Raw genomic sequence first — 20,756 nt, 5'->3', positions numbered from 1 at the left:
TCTTCCAGATGTGAAATTGTTCCAATGTTAGTTTACAAGAGAGTTTTCTCTTGCCTTCTGGAGAAATACTGAAATGAAAGGTGGGGAGGCTAGGCATGAAGATAATTGTATTTATTGTTCAGTTGGACAACTTAGTTTACACAAATGAAGAGAGTAGTGTGCCACAGAGACTATATAATAAATAAGAATTTTTTGTTTAGGAAAGGGTTTTCAAATCAGGTTAACAGTTTGCATATACCTTTATTTGAAAAAAATAAAATAAGATTTTGTTGTTAAAACATCCTAAATGCTTTGCTTAGATTGTCTTTAAAGTTCTCACTCTTGATTGTGTATTTTGTTAGTTATTTTTTACCGTTAGTTGTTTTCTGTATCGTGAGATCTGTCCACTGTGTCTTGTACTATTCCTACAGATGTTTCAAAAGTTGAATTTAAGGCATCTTTTGAGTAGAATAAGAATAATATCTGCACATAGAAAGTTTTGGGGCACACTCATAAATGATGCATTCTTTAGCTAAGTGAATGAGATAGCAATCAACTTGAAGGTGCTTACAAGAAGAAATGTGACTGAGCTTTAAAGCTGTGAGATGTTTATGTGCTAATATTATAGCTACTTTAAGCTTTAGAACTCTTTCCCTGTGTTTTTAATTCCTTACTTGTTAATAGTACTGGACCCTGCCAAAGCTTTTTTATTCCCAGCTGCAAGGGCTGTGTTCTGCATTACAGAACACAGAACATATCACTGTGGCTATCACTGAGTTCTCCTATGGCATGGGTATGTGATGAGCAGGCTTTGTTTTCTCTCTAGGACTGTATTCTGTGTACATTTTAACACTAAATCAGTGTACTTACCTATTTTAAGGAAATTATCTTTGATCAGCATCTTTAGCTGCTTAAATAAACTCTTACTACCAAATATTAAGATGACATCCTAAAGAATAGTAGGTTGTGGAATTTGCAGTGTAAGTGGATGTGCAGAGGCTTTTTTGAAGTTAATTTTAATGACTTCTTTATTAAAAGTGACAGCATACATTGTTATTTTATTCCTACTTAATAAAATGCCTGGATCATTATTAATAAAGTGTATTCATTGTTTATGATGATTAAGAACTTTCTCTTTCCTTTTTCCTCCCATCCCACTTTATTTCTTGATTTAGGTCATAGTGTGAGGAATATTCAAGCATTTTCTGTCCTCCAGAATGCATTTTTGAGAGCAAAAACCAGCTATCTAGCACAAATCATCCTTGATGCCATCAGGAATATTTATATGGCGGACAATGCCAACTACTTCATTTTGGAATCGCAGCACACATTGTCTCAGTTTGCAGAGAAAATTCCTAAACTTCCGGAAGTGCAGACCAAATACTTTGAGATGCTGGAATTGGTTGTCTTCAGCTTGAATTACATACCCTGTAAAGAACTGATCAGTGTGAGCATCCTTTTAAAATCCAGCACTTCTTTTCAGTGTAGCATCATTGCCATGAAGACACTCTTGAAGTTCACTCGTCATGATTACATCTTCAAGGATGTCTTCAGGGAAGTGGGGCTTCTGGAGGTGATGGTAAATCTTCTTCATAAATATGCAGCCCTTTTGAAAGATCCCACTCAGGCACTGAATGATCAAGGTAGTGTGTCCATTTCCATTTTTCTAATACTTGTCTTTTTTTGACTGGAAATAGTGGAGTCTTGCATTTAGGAGAAATGAGAGAGTCTGAACATGTACCTCAAGGCCTTAATTCTGCTGAGGACTGCTGTGCCATCTCAAAAGCTCATTGGAATTGCTTCTCTCAGTTTCTTGAGAGAAGCTCGAGGCTGACTTTAATGAATGATGCTATATGAATGCAAACTAGTATGAGCTCATATTTTCCTTTCTAAATGATTTTTGATGTACTGGTTCAATATTTGTTACTTAATGTGAAAAAAGTATGGGGGCAATGCATAGTATCAGTGTTCTTCCTAACAAAAGGTACTTTGTAACTTCATGTTTAGCCCCAGATTGGAAAAAAAATTATAGAGCGCATATCTGAGCTCTTAATAGGAGACTTTTCAATAAGCTGGGTCAACATTTTTCTAAGCATTAAAAAAAATTATTTAAGATCAGTTGTCTCCAGACTGGAGCATCTCAGATAAGCTGCAGAGCTGCTAGGCCTCCAAAGCAGGCTCTGCCACATGCCATAGGAGCCTACAAGCACACACAGACCATTTTTTACATTCTTCATTCAAACTGCAGTCAAGTTTGTGTGCATCAGTGACACTTAATTTTTAACCATAACTGCTGGATGTTTCACCTGAGTTTAATTGTATGAAGCTTCATTAGTGAGTGGTAGCTGTAGGTGAGTTAGAAAGGTTTGTTCCCCTCAACTCCTTTGGAAAACCCATCAGTTCTTATGTTCCTGTAAATAAATGGACGAAACTGTCATATAATCAGGGTGCTACCTGGGTGCACATGTCCTTGTGTTGGGGTTTACTTTTTATTAGAGTAATTTAAAATAACCAAAACCCCACTGTTTTTCCTGGAGTGTTTCTCTGTGTGTACTATGCCAATTGAAGTGTTGGTCTGCTGCACTTGTTAAGCAATCAGCGAGTTTGCTGTAATTATGTGAGTGTAGTTTTGTGGGTTTTGTGCAGAATTTCTCTTCTCAGGTACTGAAAACTGAACAAGAGCAGATGTAGTTAATCTTCAACTGGTGTAGTTTTGTGGCTCGAAGAAACAATAGCTGCAATGTCAGGCACTTGCACTGGAGCTCACAGTGCTCTAAAACCTGTTTAAATTCTTGTCTTTATAAAATTAACTTTTCATATGATTCATAGTTAAGCTTTCCCAGAAATGCATGTGTAGACTAAATCTCAGCTTGCTTTGGAAAATGGTGGGGCTGCATGCTCTCTGGGGAAGCAAAGAAAATAAAAATGTTGGTGGAAAATATTAAGAAGCATCTTTGAAAAGAGTGATATTTTCTACTACTTCAGCTTCTGAATTTTTTTTGTAGTGGATTCAAGAAACAGTTCATTTGAGGACCAAAAGCAGCTGGCTTTATTAGTTATGGAGACCCTGACAGTACTACTACAAGGATCAAACACAAATGCAGGTGAGTGAAGAGATTGTTTTCAAGATATGTATAAAGAAAATCATGTCTTGACTTTCTGTCTTCAGGCCAGTATTCAAATATGCTGAAATGCACTTTCTCTCTGGCCAAGTTTTCCTAGCAAAGAGAATAGACTTTATAGCCTAGGGTATATAAAATTAGGAGAACAAGATAATGTTTAACTTAAATTTCTTTGGTATTGTTTACTTGAAGGCAAACACCAGACCCCATCACTCTTCAACAGGTCTATAATAATTCATGGCAGTGCTTATAAGACTGTTTGTATATTCAAAAATTTAAGCACATAATTAGAAATGTAGTTCAGTGTTCACAGTGTCATCTCTACTTAATGTAATGCCTGTATCTTTAGTTAAAGATGTTTTTTCATTTTATTAAAGAGTTATTCCCAGTCAGTATGTACAAACAGGGCTCTGTTACAATTGTCCTTTTGTAAATCAGGCGTTTTTGTATTATGCTTCATTAACCAAGACTTAGTGATTTTGAGACTGTGGTGGCATCCACCTGCCTTGCGACCAACCCTTGGCTACTGTTAGATGGCGTTCCTGACCTCACCTAGGAAGCATCAATCAACCATCAAGACCTCCTTGCTGCTTCTCAGGACTGATTTATCTCTGAATATCCACTGGAGAAACAACAGCGGGAGTGTAAAAGACGTTGGCACTTTGGGATGATGCCACAGATGATGTTTCTGAGGAATCTTGGAGGGTTCAAGGGCATCATTTCATCGGTAGCTCTCTCAGTTCAGGAGCAGGACAGAGCATACAGGAGGAGCTGAGAAACTATTTCTCAGAAAGTTTGGCTGCTGTTTGTACTGGGATGTGAGCTGCATCCAGTACATCCTCTGCTGTATCCAGAGGCCAGCGGAGGTTATAGGTCATCACAGAAGCTTAAGTAGGCCTAGCCTTGCAGTGTTTCATACCTCAATCAGTGCTTGTTTTCTGATCTTAAACTAGTCTCTCTGATAAGCTTTCCAGAGTATTGCAGAACTGCTAACTACATTTCAACAGGAAATTTGGGTGTCCAGACCCACACAGTTTCACCGGATAGCTGAGAACCTACACTGAGAGTGGGAGAAACATAAAATGTTATCTCAGTCTCTATGAAAACCTGACCACAAAGGAGATGGGCTTTACTTGTGAAGGAGTGCAACAAACTCACCTGTCTCAAGGACTGAGGTCTCTCCTTTTGCACTGAATCCGTCTCTGATCCAAAGGACATCAGAGAAGGCAGGAGGCAGGAAATAGATAGTGGGATTCATGTCTGTATATAAATATACATATATATAATTTATGTGTGTGTGTGTGTGTGTGTGTGTATATATAAATATATATATATGTGTGTATGTTAGAGGGAATCAACTTGTTAATCCTGAACGCGGTCATTTGAACTGCTCTTTGAGCTTATTGTCACATGGAAAATTATCCCTTTTGATGCAGTAATGCAGCATTGATCCATTTCCTCAGTCAGTTTTCATCTTCAGTAATTAACAAAGAGCAATGCTCAAGGTGCTGACACTGTACTAAACACACATTATATATGCCATATATATTCTACTTTGGGGTTTGTAATGCTTTCAGAATCAATTTTCATATAATTTTCAGTTATCACAGTAGCCAGCAAACTTGAAAAACATTGTTTGACTTAAGCTTAATTTCTACAGGGATAGGTCTTGCCACAAAAAATCTTCTGCAGAATCTTGTGAATGATGTGGATAGACTGAACTTCTCAACCAGTGCTCATGTCCAGAAACATCCCAGTTGTATTTTCAGTTCATATTGCATTTAGGTCATTACTAAATGTAAGATAAATGCTACCCTAAACCAGAACAATATATGGTCTTCACAAAACATGGAGTGTTTGGTACTTTTTATTTCATCCTGAGACCCTTTGACCTCTAGCATGTAAAGAGTAACTGTTGTTGGAGTAACAGAATTATTGAGGAAATTCTTAGAGCTGACCTCCGTCCTTGTACACAATGCCTTTAGTGAAAAATTTTGTCAGAAGACATTGAAGTTCTATTTTTGTTTGTGTTAGAGGAGGAAAAATAGTAGTAAATCATTACACATCCATAGAGCTAAAACTCTGCCCTTCATTCTGTAGAAATGAAAATTAACACCTTTGGTGTTGTTTTGTTGTCATTATTTGCCACAGGTTATATTTTGCTTACTCTTAAAGTGCTTACCCTGCCACCCTCTTTCTGAGCAGGCATTTTCAGGGAGTTTGGTGGTGCCAGGTGCGTGCACAACATCGTGAAGTATCCGCAGTGCCGCCAGCACGCCCTGATGATCATCCAGCAGCTGGTGTTGTCACCCAGTGGAGAGGACGACATGGGCACCCTGCTGGGGCTGATGCATTCGGCCCCGCCTACAGAACTGCAGCTCAAAACCGACATCCTAAGGGTAGGTGAAGGGTTCTTCTTCAGCACTCTTGCTCCTAAGGTGTGGTTTCAAGAGAGAAAACACTTAGAAGGGCATTGGATTGAGCTGGATTGGATGGGTGGTGTTTAGTAGTATGTAGATTGTCTCTGGAGTTGAAATACATATATTTGATATATTTGGGTTTTTTTTTTCCCTTTCTACCATTTACCCATGGTAGGCTTCAGAACTGGAGTTGTGGGCTAGTGAATGTTTTTAGCATCATCATTTTTGTGGATAGAAAATGAGATTCTGCAGTTATGATAATTTTCCCTGCTGGGGTCTTATTCAGTTAAAAATAATGGGAATACATATGGAAAAAAAAGCAAGCAACATATATTTGTTTTCAGCTCTGGCTTGCATTTTCTGTGGCATCTTATTTTACCAATTTGTATCTGTGAATCCTGAAATAATTAATATAAATGCAAATTGTAATGATCATAGTAGAAGATAAAGCTGAAGAACTTGCTTGCTTAAGCAAAATAGTGGAATAGGAAGAATGTAAGGCTGGAATTGGAGGAAGAAGCAGGAAAACTCCTGTCTGTTTCCTGTTGTATTAGGCATTTCATTTGCTAATCTAGACCCACAATTTCTCCTCAGAATAGCTAATGTTATTTTTTAAATTGACAAAATTCTGGTTTATTTTAGGGTAGAAAAGCTGAGGCAAATAGTAAAAAGCAAATGAGTCTTAATGAAGAGAACTCAGACATCTTGGTTCTTTTCTGTTCAAAGATGCTGTAGTATTTCTGTGGCAGATGAACACCTTCATATTATTCCAAAAGACAGAAAGGAAAGCTAGTAATAAAACTATTCATTTACTGTGTACTGTCTGTGAAGGTCTTCAGCAATTTTTGAGCATGTGTTATTCACCATACGTACGGGGAAAGAAAAGATATTGGAGTTCCCTAGAGGTTTTAACAGAAAATCAGGATTTCTGTCTTTCCCTTGACCTATTGTACTTGTCCTCCATTGGTGCTGTTCTTAGAAGTTTTGGTTGTGGGACTGACAGCCCTGAACAATGTGGTGATGTGTCGCTTACTGTTTGTTCAAGTTTGTCAAGAAAGGAGATAGTGCCTTCAGAGCACTTGCTATCTAGCACTTAAAGTGCTAGATAGCACTGCAGAGTCTTGCTATTTCACTACCCATCTTCTGAGTGCTTAAAAAAGTAGCTTGATTTTGAAGAAGTAAACTTTTGGTCATGGGAAATTCCCCCTGGCCTATTTTTCTGTATCAGTAACATTTTTCTGTTGTTTATCATGCTTTCTGTAGGGAGACTTTTTTTTCTATATTCACACATGGATCAAAACTTCCCATGACAGGTATCCTTTTTGTTTGTTTTTGGCTGTGTGGAGGGGCTTCTCCACCCCCTTATTTCACAGATAATGAGTATTATTCTCTAGTACCTAAGTTCACGTATTTTCTGCTGTTTATACCATGGCTTTGCATTTATTTGTTCAGCAACTAAGGTTTTATTCACTTTAGTTTCTCTCTACGGCTTACTTTTGAGAAGAAACTCTTAAAATATAGTCTCAGTCTCAATTCAGAGATTTATAGAGGAAAGCTAAAAATAAGTGGGCATATTTGGCTAATTTTTACTGCCTGAATTTGCTAACTGAGTTGTTATATTTGAGCGCCATTGTGGATTCATAGCTGCCAGGTGCTTCCACATTGTTGATTTCTAGGTGACTGTTAGGATACTCCAAGGTTTAGAATTCTCATTGCTTCAAGAAGTCATTTGCCTTCTCTTGTTTGAAATTGTTTGTGAAGTGATGGCAGAGAAGATTCCTTTCTAATACAGATATTCTCCACCTAGTCATTAAGAGAATTACTTGGCAATTTTGGGTTCTGTTCTGGGCTTGGTCATATCTTTTCTGTTGGAAGGTAATTTCTTATTTCCAAATAAGGGGCAATGTTCTACTTTGCCCTCTAATGTTTTCCTTTATTTTGTAAACTTTTGTGTATGAGAATTTTTGTAGTAAAAGTTGATCTTCAGAGATTTCAGGCATTACCAAGTTCTGACAAACGACATGAGGATTTTGCTAGCACAACAATGTTTTGTGAACACAAATGTTCTTATCTTTTCCCAGGTTGTTTGTAATGCTGCTGCTTGTTGTTGCTGTTGTTTCCCTGTTTTGATTGTTTGTTTTGTCCACAGGCCCTACTCTTGGTGCTGAGAGAGAGTCACCGCACAAGAACTGTTTTTAGGAAAGTCGGTGGATTTGTGTACGTCACATCTTTACTTGTTGCCATGGAAAGATCTTTGTGCTCACCACCTAAGAATGGCTGGGAAAAAGTAAACCAGAACCAAGTGTTTGAACTGCTTCACACTGTGTTCTGCACATTGACTGCAGCAATGCGCTATGAGCCAGCCAACTCTCACTTCTTCAAGACAGAGATCCAGTATGAAAAACTGGCAGATGCTGTTCGATTACTTGGCTGCTTCTCAGACTTGAGGAAAATAAGTCCCTTGAATGTCTTCCCTTCAAATACACAACTGTTTCAAAGGCTTTTGGACGATGACCTAATATCGCTGGATTCTGTGTCACCTACTCTAAGACACTGCAGCAAACTTTTTATTTACCTCTACAAGGTAGCAACAGATTCTTTTGACAGGTATGACCTTTGTTTTTTTTTCTTCCTTTTCTTTCATATTCTCTGCCTGCCCCACGCCAGTGTTCCCCAAAATAGTTCTCTTCAAATACCTTAATTGCTTTTGTATTTCCATTTTAATCTACTTCTTTCTTCCTTCGCTCCGCTGAGAGGAAGATAAGGTGTCAACATCTGACCAAATAATGACTTAGCTCGCTGGTGTTCTCCACGGTGTACAGCATTCTCTCTGATGTTGGATGTTTTTATCGTGGCAGCAGTTAATATAGAGATATCAGTTCATGGTTACATTTGGTGTGTTGAAGCAATGTTGTTTGATGTGTTGGTTGATAGGCTGAAAGGTTGCATTATCTTAATTAGAAAAACTATATTTTTATGCTTTTATTAAGTGAAATGAAAATTTGGTTGTTGAATGTCGTACCTTAACTTCATGTTTCATTTGATATGGAGCTTTAAAGTAAATTATTAAATAATACCATGATTAATTTAGAAACATAGGATCATTTAGGTTGGAAAATACTCTTAAGATCAGGTCTAACTAGCTAAATGAGTAAATTTGGCACTACTAATCAACCATTAAACCATGTCCTTCAGTGCCACATCCATACATCTTTTAAAGACCCCTAGGGATGATGACTCAACTCTATCTGAGGGCAGCCTGTTCCAATGATTGATAACCCTTTTGGTGAATTTTTTTTCCAAATATCAAATCTAAACTTCCCCTGGTTCAACTTGAGGCCATTTCCTCTTGCCTTTTGGCTAGTTATTTGGGAGAAGAGATGGACACTCTACTGCTATGACCATCTCTCCAGTAGTATTAGACACTGATGAGGCCTTCCCTGTGCCTCTTTTTCTTCTTGCTAGCACATAAGACGGATATCTTGTTTTACATGGATTTGCTTTTCTTTAAAGTTCTAGGTAGTCTGTAAATTTTTTATTTTTTAAATTTAACTGGGAGACACTCCCAGAGTGAAACAACTTGAATTTAAATTACAACGAGACTCAAAATGAACAGAAATGTGTTTTAAAGGTTCAAAATGACAACAAAACTTTGTGAAATATTTATTGAAGATTGACTTGTCTTAAAGTAGTTTTTGCCACAATTTAAGGTACAAAACATGAAATACAAACCTAACCTTCGTATATGGGACCTTTAAGCTATTTATACCCCAGCCTTTGAATGTATGACCCTGTTCTAATAAGATGGGCCATCTTGCCCTCAAAGCAAGAGATCTTAGTGCTTTTCTCTTCTTCAAAGAAAATTTTTACAGCTAACAAACTAACAAAAAAACCACCCTATCACACACACTCTCTTACACTCTGACACAGTCACCAAAAAGCCAACTTCAGAAATCAGTTTAATTGATCTCATTTTGAAGCATTATTAAAGCATTCAGGTAGCAGGAGGACAGTTTGTATTAAGAGTGTGTTACTCATACTGTAGAAGTTGACACTGGCTATCAGTAGAGAATGAGGAAACAGTGGGGTAAGTAAATCACATGGTGATGTTGCATAAGAAGCCTCACTAAGTTCCTTTTTTCTTTTGGCTGTTATTCTCAATGATTTTTTGTTCTTTAAATTTTCTGTTCATCATTCATTATTGAATTTACATTGACTTTATTTCTCACTCCTGTTGGTTACATCTAATTTACTGAAGCTTTACTTTCTCCTCTGAATTTCTGCTTTCGAACATTGAAAGATGTTCTGCTTTGCTGGTATCAGTAACTCTCAGCAGAGCAATGAACAAGCAGTGCAGTCACACCACAAGACCTGTGCACACTTTGCATGTCTGTGCGTTCACCCGAGGCTGTCGTTCAATTTGTCTTTTGTCACCCATGTTGTTTCTGAAGGATGGATCCAAGTAACAATTTTATTGGTGCTTTTGTAAAACCAACAAGCTTATGGCCTCTGGTTTCTTCTCTAACCTCTCTGTCCTACCCCTGTCTGTTTTGTCTGTAGTCGTGCAGAACAGATCCCTCCTTGCCTGACAAATGAGACTTCTCTCCCCTCTCCTTGGGGTACGCCAGCTTTGTCCAGGAAAAGGTACCGACCCTTCAAAGAGAAGCTGATCTCGTTTCCGCTTTTTCTCTCTTGCTGTTGTGTTTCTTAGTTTTGGGGGGAGGGATGTTTCTCTTAAAGTGCTATTCTGAGGAGTGCATTTCCACTTGTGTGTTTACTGGGTAAAAAAAATGTAAAGGCACGTTTCATAATGAATCCTAGGCGGTGATGAGATTAGAGATGTCTCCAGATTCTCATGGCACCTAAAGTGAGGCCTGTGTTTCAAAACCAAATAAAGCCTAGTGTAAGAAATTGTCTAAGGGATGTATATATCACACTCTCAAGAACAGTTCAAAGGCATTCAGACTATGCTAGTAGAGCAATGAATACAGCAGGATTTCTTTTCTCCTGACTTAATTTTTCAGGAAAGCTTACTTTTGGTGGAAGGTGAATGGCTTGTAAAGGTGCTCATTTGTTAGTAATTGCAGAGAGTAAAAAGTAAAGAATGAACTTGTCAGTACTTGACAATCAAATCATGTAGAGACATGCTGAATTAAAAGGTTTGGAAAGAAAGCACAAATGGCTCAATTCAGAAATCCAAGCACCCGCTTTCACTCCCAAACTACAGTCTTTTCTTATGCATCTTAATGTGTCTGGTAGACTTTAATATTTTTTTAAAATAAAGGTTACTGTCTGAACAGTGTTTACAAGTTTGTGCAAATGCAAAAAAAAAAAAATTCTCCTGGAGTCCCCAGGGAAGGGGATAGCCCTTTGCTATCTACAGATGCAAGTTAGACAGAGATTTGCTTTTGAAAGCTAAAAAGGCATTTGAAAGACACAGGGTTATCTTAGATGCAGGTGCCATGTGTAGAAAATACAATCATTATTGAGTGGTATACTGCTTAAGTGAGGCCATCAAGCTTCATGGTTGGAATGTAAAATATTTTGCAAAGGAAAACAACCAAAGATGCTTTTGGAAACTGATTTGAAAGGAATGTTTATACTAAAGCAGGTTAATAAAGAACCTTTTTTCTTTACTAAGTGATGTTACCAAAGTCATACCTGGATATTCTACAGGGAGTGGTGTGGACAAAGGCCCCTGCCCAGTAACCCAGAACGTCTTAGATTGTAATTTCCTTTCTTTTCTAACCCTGAGGCATTTAAGAACAAATGTTATAGTTTACAGAGAAAAACCTTAGCTGCCAAAGTCTATTCCCTGTCATTTACTCTGAAGAAACATGTAAGAAAACAGTGTGTCCTGTGGAGGCTCTTTACAGCTTCAGCCCTGGTGTTGCAGATTGCCCATCCCTTTGCTACATTTTGCTGCCCTCCCAGGTGTAGGTGGCAGGGCTGCTCAGGTTCACTGAATTACTCAAACACACAGATATGCAAAAGGCTTGCAGCAGAACCCAAGCAGTGCCTGCCAAACAGGAGCTGATTCCAGGGTGTGATGAACAAGACTGCCAGATGGGTGGCTGACGCAGCCTGGAAATTAAAATATAAATATAGCTGTATATGAATAGATACGTTAGGCTTCCCTTGGGTTTTTTTGTAGTACTGAAAATACAAGCAGTTGCTTGAAAACCTAAAGTAAAGATTGGGTAGTTTAAAAAGTCATTATCCCTGTGGGGTGCTTTCAGCAATTCAGGTGAGCTCTGGTACAGTAATGTAGATACTTGCTGGGGTTAAGTGCTTTTGAAATGGATTTTCACAAACAGAAAATGCCTTTGGGTTGTAACAAATTGTGTAAGACTCCAAATAAAAGTGGACAGAAAGAATGATCATGCTTGCCTGGGTGACTTTCAGATCCTTTCTGAAAAGCATGTTTTAACTAAAAAAAAAACAACTAGGCTTTCCAAAAAGTCTGTTTGAACAGCTGTCTGCTTTCTCACAGCATCATGTTTGTCATTCCTAGTGAATTCAGTGCCAGTGGCTGTGATCTTTCTGCTTTCCAAAATAAGTAGCTTGGGGTTTGTAGTCTAATATTATTCTTTTCTCCTCCTAAATGTCAGATACGGTCAAATTCTGTTGAAGTTGACTCTTCCCAGAGAAGCGTTTGCTCTTCTCTTATTGTTTTCTGTCTCCTTTGCTTTGCATCCCTGGGATCTCCCTTGTTGTGGCCTGATTTTCTGCCTTTTGACTTGTAAGATAGATGCCTGAGGGAGAGCCCTCTGTTGTTTGGCTAAAAGAGCAAGCAGACACTGCACACACAAATAATTCTTATAAACAAAAATAGCACAGTTCTGGTTTCTCACACAGTCTAGAATAGTTTTAGATGCACTAATGTGCTAATATTCTCCCTCAGACATGTCTCAAAGCTGTATTTCCCTGTGGAGTGCTGCCCTCCAAGTGTTCTCCTTTATGGAAGCAGAGTAGGTGGGACTCCTGCAGCACGTGTTGGGTGTTGGGATGGCAGCACATGGCTGTCCTCCCTGTTACCTGAAATGCTTTGTTCTTCTACACCTGTGTAAGTTGAATCAAGAACTACAACTTTCTCAACTCTTTGATTGTTGCAAATTTTAGCAGAAATAAGCATTCTCTTTTTTTTTTTTTAAGGATCTTTTAGTCTTGACACAGGGTAAAGTAGAGAACAGAATGCAGCTTTGACTTTTTAGCCATTATTTTTAAAAAGTTTGCATAGTGATCACTCTTGGGGAACAATATGCAGAGGGTTTATCTATAATAAGTCTTACTTATCTCTTTCCAGATCAAAATGCTGTTGTGATTTTCATCAATAATTGTAGCTAATTATATAACTAAAGTTATAGTAATTAATTTCTCTTTAGTGATATATTTTATTAAATTAGAGAGATTAGACATACAGATGCATGTCATTTTGTGTACACTGCCTTTTTCCATTATCTGCTGCTTCTTCTTTTTTCTTCCCTAAAGGAGGCATATAAGAATGTGGAAGTATGGCTAAATTAATTTATTGCAAGTTCTGCTGTGACCCATAGATCTATAACATTTAATTAATATTTTGGAAAGGTTTTGGAAGATCTCTTTTCTTTTTTTTTTCTGTGTAGAGATATCTTTACAAACTGTTTTTTTCCCTGTTGAATTGATACAAATTATCCTTGTATATGTATATGGAAAAACTAAAAATATAAGGTATTTTAAAATTACATGAAAAACTTTCGGTAATATATGCTTTAAAAATATAATTTTTCCTTAGACTGCTAACAGGAAGCCTAGTCTAGACTTTATTGCCTTTTCAGTTGTGTGGAATGTTAGAGTCCAGGTGGTTTGAGACCAGGATCATATTTGTGTTTTTGACTCACAGTGAGCAATGTTTTTGTTATGTTCTCTGTACTACCATGTCTTAACCTCATAATTTACCTAACAAGGTGAACGTGATAGTGTAGATCAGTGTGCTTAAAAGTAAAATTTGTACTTAAAAGTGGACAGAATGTCTTAAGGAATGGAATTTCACTAGACTTAGGAGAATTCTTAAATATAAATGGATATTTAGGTTTTTTAACTGCATCCTGTAAAACTTGTATTGAGATGCTCAAAGTGACATTGGAAAGAGGCTGCAGTTTTCTCCTTCAGATGAAGAGCAGTGCTTTTAGGATGCATGAGAAACAATTGCCTGTGTTCCAATTTCTACAGTAAGGGCAGAGGCTTGAGATAACATCTCTTTGTGATAATATTACCAGTTGTTACACTCTTCTTAATTCCATTTATTTTTAAAAGCAAGAATGAAGCCTTTCTTACCTGCTAGATGTTTCCATAAGTGATGGGGTTGACAGAGAAGTTTAGAAAATTAATGGCTTAAGGGTTTGTAAAAAACACTAGAAAAATTCATTTAGGGAGATCTTTTTCTTAGCAGTTGGTTTCAGTAGAATTGCCATATTATTTTCTGTTTCCTGTATGCATTAGCTAAATGAGTAAAGCATTGGTAATCTAATTTTTCTTAAAAACTCTCTTTTGAACAGTACTCTTGGGTTTTTCAGGTGGCAAGTTTTTGCTGATCTGCCATAAAGCTTTTTAGTAGGAACCTTTTTATTGGAACATTATTTATTCAACCAGTTTTCCAGCCAGCAAAACAAGATTGTGCTGTGCTTCCTGTTGTCCTGTCTTAGGCTAAATAATGTGATGTCTCAGCCTTCCCCCATAGATGTGTTTCTTGCTGGGGGATTGGGCTTGATTGTTGTGTTTAGAGCAGAATTGTGTTTGCAGCCTTCCTCATCTCCCATCTATGTCCTGTTTTTCCCAGGAGAAAGAGATTGCCTTGTTGGAAGTGTCTAAAGGGTGAGGAACATCCAATCTCAAAGTCTTAACTTGTGTTAGGGTCAGGGTTTGAGTAAATTTCTGTCACTGAGAATAGAAGAGAGGAAATACTTCTTTCAACTGATGTGATAAGAAGAAACCCTTCTTATTTTGCTGTGTTCAGTTGTAAAATGAAGGACATGATCACAAATATGTTGTCATCACAAAAAAAATTCTTACAGAGTTTGTTCTATTTCTCTTTACAAATAACTATATGATAAATCCTGTGGGCTATGGGTGATTCGGGTTGGGGTTTTTCTGGGTTTTTTCTTGTGAGGGTTTCTTATGTGTTTTGGTTTTCTTTTTTGTGGTGAGCATGAATCTTTCAGTCTTGCTTTTACTTCTAAAGCGCGATCTTGAAAGTCTATGTTAAGTAAGCTGCTCATGCTGTTTTTGTGTTGAAACCCTTGCTGAAAGAAGAGTGTCATCAAGCTGATATCTCCAAGAGTTTCAATGAAGAACATGTCTGTATTTCTCAGGATCAGCAGTTGCTTCTAAGTCAGTGTGTCAAATCTTCTTTTTCCTGGATCAGACTAAAGCATCTTCATGTAAAACCAAATGGCCGTAGCAGTCATGGAAGGACTGAGAGCATACAGATTGCTGGCATGAGTAAACACAGAGACCACCCTTCTTTTCCCCTAGGCTGATTAGAGATTGCTGAGAGTTTTGTGATAGTACATTTCATAATCAGTTGTTAATATAATGCAAATGGGGAGACACACATCCAGAGAACTGGAGCAGTGGTACGCTGCTCACTGCAGTTGTTGTGTTCTAGTTGCCACTGCAGCTAGAATAAAAAGAGGGAGGCAATAAAAACAATCGCTTAATTCTTGAAACCATGTAGCACCTGGGAAAGACTTCCAAATTGAAGAATAGTTGAGAAACTGAAACCTCTCCAGGTTGTCTTTAGGGAAACATGCCTAACAGGTTTGAGAAGAGGAACACTTGTTCTGTCTAACTGAGGGAAGAGAAAGGAAAAGGGAGTAACATCTACAGGCCAGTATAATTTTACAGCTGTTTGAAAAATGCAGAGCTGTGTGTTGTAACCATGGAATGTTTTCTGTCCTGCAGGCACGCATATCATTCTGTTTCAACACCTCCTGTTTGCCCTCAGAATAACATAGCTGATGTGAAACTCCAGACAGGACCCACGTCCATACAAAGCTCTGATGCAGTCATTATTCACCCTGGTGCTATGCTTGCAATGCTGGATCTTCTGGCCTCTGTTGGATCAGCTACACACCCAGAGGTAAGGGGAAGAAAATGTGTGGTGTGAAGCTTTGGGATTTGCTGGGGGAAGGGATGGCTGTGGGAAATAGAAAAGCTATTAACGTCCTCTCATTTTGTACTGAAAAACTAATAATTTCACAGGTAGTATAACTGGTGGCATAGAGAACTGAGAGGAATTGCTTTATTTCATAGGCTTTCTTTTGTTTATCTCTTTCAAACTCTTGTTAGTAATGTAAGTTTAAAGAAAGGTCTGAAGTGGCCATCAGATAAGTTTCCAAGCACTGTGATTAGTTAATGTTTTCCCTGATGTATCAGGTATTAATGCATACTGTGAGGACACAGGACTGAACATCATATCTTGGCCTATGCACACTGTTTGAAGTAGCTGGAATATGTTCTAGTTCTGAAGTTGTTCTATTTGTTGTAGTTAAAGTTCTAAATATGTTCTAGTTCTAAAGTTGTACTGACTGTTTTGTACAATTCCCAACCCAAAATGTCTTCTGTTACTTTGTATATGAAAGATTAGTTGGACATTTTTGGAAGTTGCTTATGTATTTTTTGTTTGAGATGCCTTCCCTGAAGAATACTTTTTATTTGGGAAAAAAAAAAAAGTTCTGAAAGCTTGCAAGAATTACTGGATTCCTCTTGGTCTCTACTGGTCATGAGTGTGGTAACTTTCTGCCTTCACTACATAAATCTGACAATTATGTTGCATATGTCTTTAGTTTTGTAGAGGTTGTGGTGGTGGTGGGGAGCAAAATGAAGCCCATATAATCCAAGGGGAAGTAGTTAGCAACCTGATACACAATTTAAACACTCACAGATCTATGGGGCTGATGGGATCTGGCCAAGGGTGCTGAGGAAGTGCTTACTGAGCCACTTTTCATCATTTACCAGCTGTCCTGGCTAATCAGGAAATTTACAGCTGGCTGGAGTTTAGTCAATGTGATGCCCGTCTACAAGACTGGCCAGGAATATTGGGGGAGCCACAGGCTGCTCAGTCTGACCCCAGTGCTGAGGAAGGCTATGGAGCAGATCATTACACATCCCATGCTGCAAGCACATAGAGAATAGTTGTGAAATCAGGCCCAGCCAGCATGGCTTTATGCAAGGCAGGTCCTCCTTAACTGACCTGGTCTCGTGTGACAAGGTGACCCTCTTGGTTGATGAGGGAAAGGCTGGGGATGTTGTTCACCTAGACATTAGTAAAGCTTCTGACACTGTTTGCCGCTGCATTCTCCTGGAGAAACTGGCTGGTCATGGCTTGAGTGGCTGGACTCTTTGCTAGGTTAAAAACTGGCTGGGTGGCCAGGCCCAGAGGCGTGGTGAATGAGTTACACCCATCTGGCAGATGGTCACCAGTGGTGTTCCCCAAGGCTCAGAACTAGGCCAGTTCTGTTTATTATCTGCATTGATCTGTTGTCATCTTCTTGCAATAGTTTCACACCTTCTTGGTGAGTTCTCATGGGCAGATCCTCACAGCACTGACTCCTTCTTCACACAGGAGCCAACTGACTCCACTCTCAGTTCCCTTCTTAACTAGCCAACCCCACTCTCTTATAGCACTCTTCTTCTCATTGGACACATTGTGGCCTGTTAAAGTCAGGCCTGTTCCTAATCTTTGATAATTGATACAGCTGCAACTTCTCAGGGGGGAGATTACCTTCTGCACTATCTTTATTTTCTTACATTCTATCCCTCCACATTGATCTGCATGAGGGAGTCAAGGACACCTTCAGTCAATTTGTGAATGGTACCAAGTTCAGCCAGAGTGCTGATCTGCTGGAGGGCAGGTAGTCTCTGCAGAAGAATCTGGACAAGCTGGATTGATGGGCTGAGGGCAGTTGTGTGAGATTGCCAAGTGCTGAGCCCTGCTCTTGGGTCGCAACATCCCCAGGCAGTGCTATAGGATGGAGATAGAGTGGCTGGAAAAAACCTGGGAATGTTGGTCTACAGTATAAGCTAGCTGTGCCCAGGTGGCCAAGAAGGCCAATGGCATCCTGGCCTGTATCAGCAAGTGTGGCCAGAAGGACCAGGGCAGTGATAATCCCCCTGTACTCGGTACTGCTGAGCCTGCACCCCAAATCCTGTGTCCAGTTCTGGATCCCTCACTACAAGAAAGATGTTGAGGTGCTGGACCATGTCCAGAGAAAAGCAGAGGAGCTTAGGGTGGGTCTGGAGCACAAGTCCTGTGAGGAGTAACTGAGGGAGCTGGGAGTGTTTTAGCCTGGAGAAAAGGAAGCTCAAGGATGTTCCTTATCTCTCTCTAAAACTACCTGAAAGGAGGTTGTAGCAAGGGAAGGGGCAGTCTCAACAAGTCAAACAAGTGAAAGTGACTTGTTTGACTGAGAGGAAATAGCATCAAGTTGTGCCAGGGGACTTTAGGTTGGACATTAGGAAAAACTTCTTCACCAAAAAAGATGTTCAGCACTTGAATGGGCTGCCTAGGGCACTGTTTGAATCACCAGGCATGGAAGTCTTTAAAAGATGTGTAGATGTGGCACTTGGGAACATGGTTTAGTGGTGAGCTAGGCCATACTGGGTTAAGAGTTCAATTCAGTGATCTTAAAGCTCTTTTCCAACCTAAACGATTATGTTTTTAAGTTACTAGGAATAGCTTAATAGTCATAAAAATAAGCATTTCCAGTTCTCCCTAAGCCAGCTCTCTTTGCTGGTGAAAAGTAGAGGTTAGTTTAACCATTCTTACCTGAATTATTTTTCTTGACCGTAGTTCTGGTAATCCTTTGTCTAACTAATTACCTTTTTTGTACAGAGTGTTTCTTCACACAGACATGTGCACACACACCCCTCAAAAACACACAAGTGCATGCACGTATGTTTAAGTAGAGTTAATTTTCTGTATTTATTGCTAATGGTAGTTTCTTTTCTATTATTATGTATAAAGCCTTTCTTCTATTTTCCTCCTCAGCTTTCACTTTCTCAAGACCTGTGCTGTTCTCTTTTCCAGCATGCGCTGGATCTCCAGCTGGCAGTGGCCAACATCCTGCAATCTCTGGTGCATACAGAGAGAAACCAGCAAGTCATGTGTGAAGCTGGGCTCCATGCACGACTTCTGCAAAGATGCAGCGCTGCTCTGGCAGACGAGGACCACTCCTTGCATCCACCACTCCAAAGGATGTTTGAAAGGCTGGCCTCCCAGGCTCTGCAGCCCATGGTGTTGAGGTCAGAAGAATAGCTCTGAAGTTCAGTTGGATTGAGGCCTGCAGCCTGCAATGTCCCTGGCTCGCTGTAAATGGCTGGCAGTGGTAGAGAGCCTTAGTGACCTGATGTGGTAGAGATAGCACAATATCCCATTTTTTCTTATCAAATAGATTGTCTCTTGACAGAGAGAGACTTTTTACCAGGGCCTGTAGTGACAGGACCAGTGCCACAGCTTTTAAAGTGCAAGAGGCTGGATTTAAATTAGACTTGAGGGAGACATTTTTTGTGGTGAAGGAGGTGAGACACTGGAAGAGGTTGTCCAGAGAAGTTGTGAATGTCTTATCACTGGAGTTGTTCAAAGTCAGGTTAGATAGGGCTTCGAACAACCTAGTGTAAGTGAAAGCGGTACCAGCCCACAGCAGAGGGCTTAGACCAAATGACCTTTAAAGGTCCCTTCCAACCCAAACTGTCCTGGGGTTCTGTTATCTCAGCTGTAAGAGGGAATTTAATTGTGTTGTCTCCTATGGATCACTGGCTGGCTGACCTGTAGCCAGGACAGCTTCTCAGTTCAGTGACATGTAGCTGTGTCAGAAGGGATTCTGCAAGGAGCCCACTAGCTCATAGTCACATTACAGGGACTTAAGCTTCTCTAAGCACAGAAACTGATAGCCTGGGTAGCTCTATAGTGAGATAGTATAGTTTAGAGATACAGGTGTTGATAGCTGTGAAATGATTCCCCCAACCAAATAGGACACACTGGTAAAACAAAGCTGAGGTCACTCACTTCAGCCTATGATCTGCCTCTCCAGAAGAGTTCAGCTTGCTGGACATGCATCACTGAATGTCCTGATATTCTCCTGCAGATTGCAGCAGCCTCCTGCCAAGTTTTCAAACGAAGAGAAGGGAATTTTCAAAACTGCTTTATTTTATGATAGATTACTTTATCAAAATTCCTTGATTATTTAAAATAGTGTCAACTTTTGAGAGCATGTGTTCCAAAATTAAATTGTTTTGAATGGACCAAATATGTTATGGATCATAATTATGCATTGGATTATTTTCTTAGTTAAAAGTCATGTTTATTGCAAGCAATTACTGTCTTTTTTTAAAAGTGCTATTATATTTGGTGCCACTAAAGGCAAATAAATAGAGAAAATTAATTCCTTTTTTTTTTCCTCTTTCTTAGGGAATTTTTACGCTTGGGAAATCCTTTGAATTGTGGAGCCTGGGACAAAAAGTTGTTGAAACAGTACCGAGTGCACAAACCCAGCTCACTGAGTTTTGAACCAGAAATGAGAAGTAGGTGCTGAAGTGCTAAAAATGTGTGTAAATAATGTTTCACTCATGTCCCCCAATTGCATACCTATTTAAAATTTTTAGATAAGCATTCATAAAACCCCAACTTTACCCCAACCTTGTATGAAAGTGAAATCATCAGAACAGTCGGACTGGAAAAGTTCTATAACCAGAGGGAATGTAGTACTTATATTGAATATAAATCCAGCAAAGATTATGAAAGGTTTTTATTTTAGGAAGTAACTGTTAAATATGGTAATAGTTTGTTTTTAAGTCTTGAGTAGGTCCTACATTTGTAGTTACTTAACTTTATTTTTTCTCAGCTACTTTCATGTGCGCACAACAAATCATTTTATCTGTATAGTATCTCCCATGGATTCAGTAAGGTGTCAGATAAAATAACTGCTCAATCTCCTATTACTATCCATGAGTTGTAGAGGTTGGGAATGGCAATTCATGTAGTATAGGAGAGTCTCAATAAATTATAATATAAAGAAATTGTTGAAAAGTTTCCAAAGCACAAGATATTTATTTATATGTGTCAGCTTGGTCATTGTATGGCTGGCTGTAACATATTGTTAAAAATACCTTAGTTGAAATTTTTGAAATATTTAAAAGAAACTAGAAAGTATCTTAGATGGTACTGATTAAGCATTAAATAATTAAATAAATAAGC

General features: G+C 38.8%; 1 protein-coding gene across 9 annotated transcripts in view; it reads left to right on the top strand.

Annotated features, from left to right (window-relative positions):
• Positions 1-20,756, top strand: part of WDFY3 (WD repeat and FYVE domain containing 3) — a 155,346-nt gene that overhangs the window by 75,507 nt on the left and 59,083 nt on the right. For 7 of the 9 annotated variants that reach the window (XM_038135829.1, XM_038135831.1, XM_038135830.1 and 4 more), the window contains 8 exons: positions 1,155-1,622; positions 2,985-3,083; positions 5,307-5,500; positions 7,671-8,128; positions 10,082-10,165; positions 15,464-15,641; positions 18,591-18,805; positions 19,971-20,083. In XM_038135829.1, the coding sequence (XP_037991757.1) occupies positions 1,155-1,622; positions 2,985-3,083; positions 5,307-5,500; positions 7,671-8,128; positions 10,082-10,165; positions 15,464-15,641; positions 18,591-18,805; positions 19,971-20,083 (1,809 nt within the window). The remainder of the gene's footprint in view (positions 1-1,154; positions 1,623-2,984; positions 3,084-5,306; positions 5,501-7,670; positions 8,129-10,081; positions 10,166-15,463; positions 15,642-18,590; positions 18,806-19,970; positions 20,084-20,756) is intronic. The other 2 variants (XM_038135836.1, XM_038135834.1) reach the window with 1 other exon arrangement.

This window comes from Motacilla alba, chromosome 4, assembly GCF_015832195.1.
Source record: "Motacilla alba alba isolate MOTALB_02 chromosome 4, Motacilla_alba_V1.0_pri, whole genome shotgun sequence".
In the NCBI taxonomy this organism is placed as follows: Eukaryota; Metazoa; Chordata; class Aves; order Passeriformes; family Motacillidae; genus Motacilla; species Motacilla alba.
Note: the sequence above shows the minus strand (reverse complement) of the source record. Positions and strands in the feature narration are given on the sequence as shown.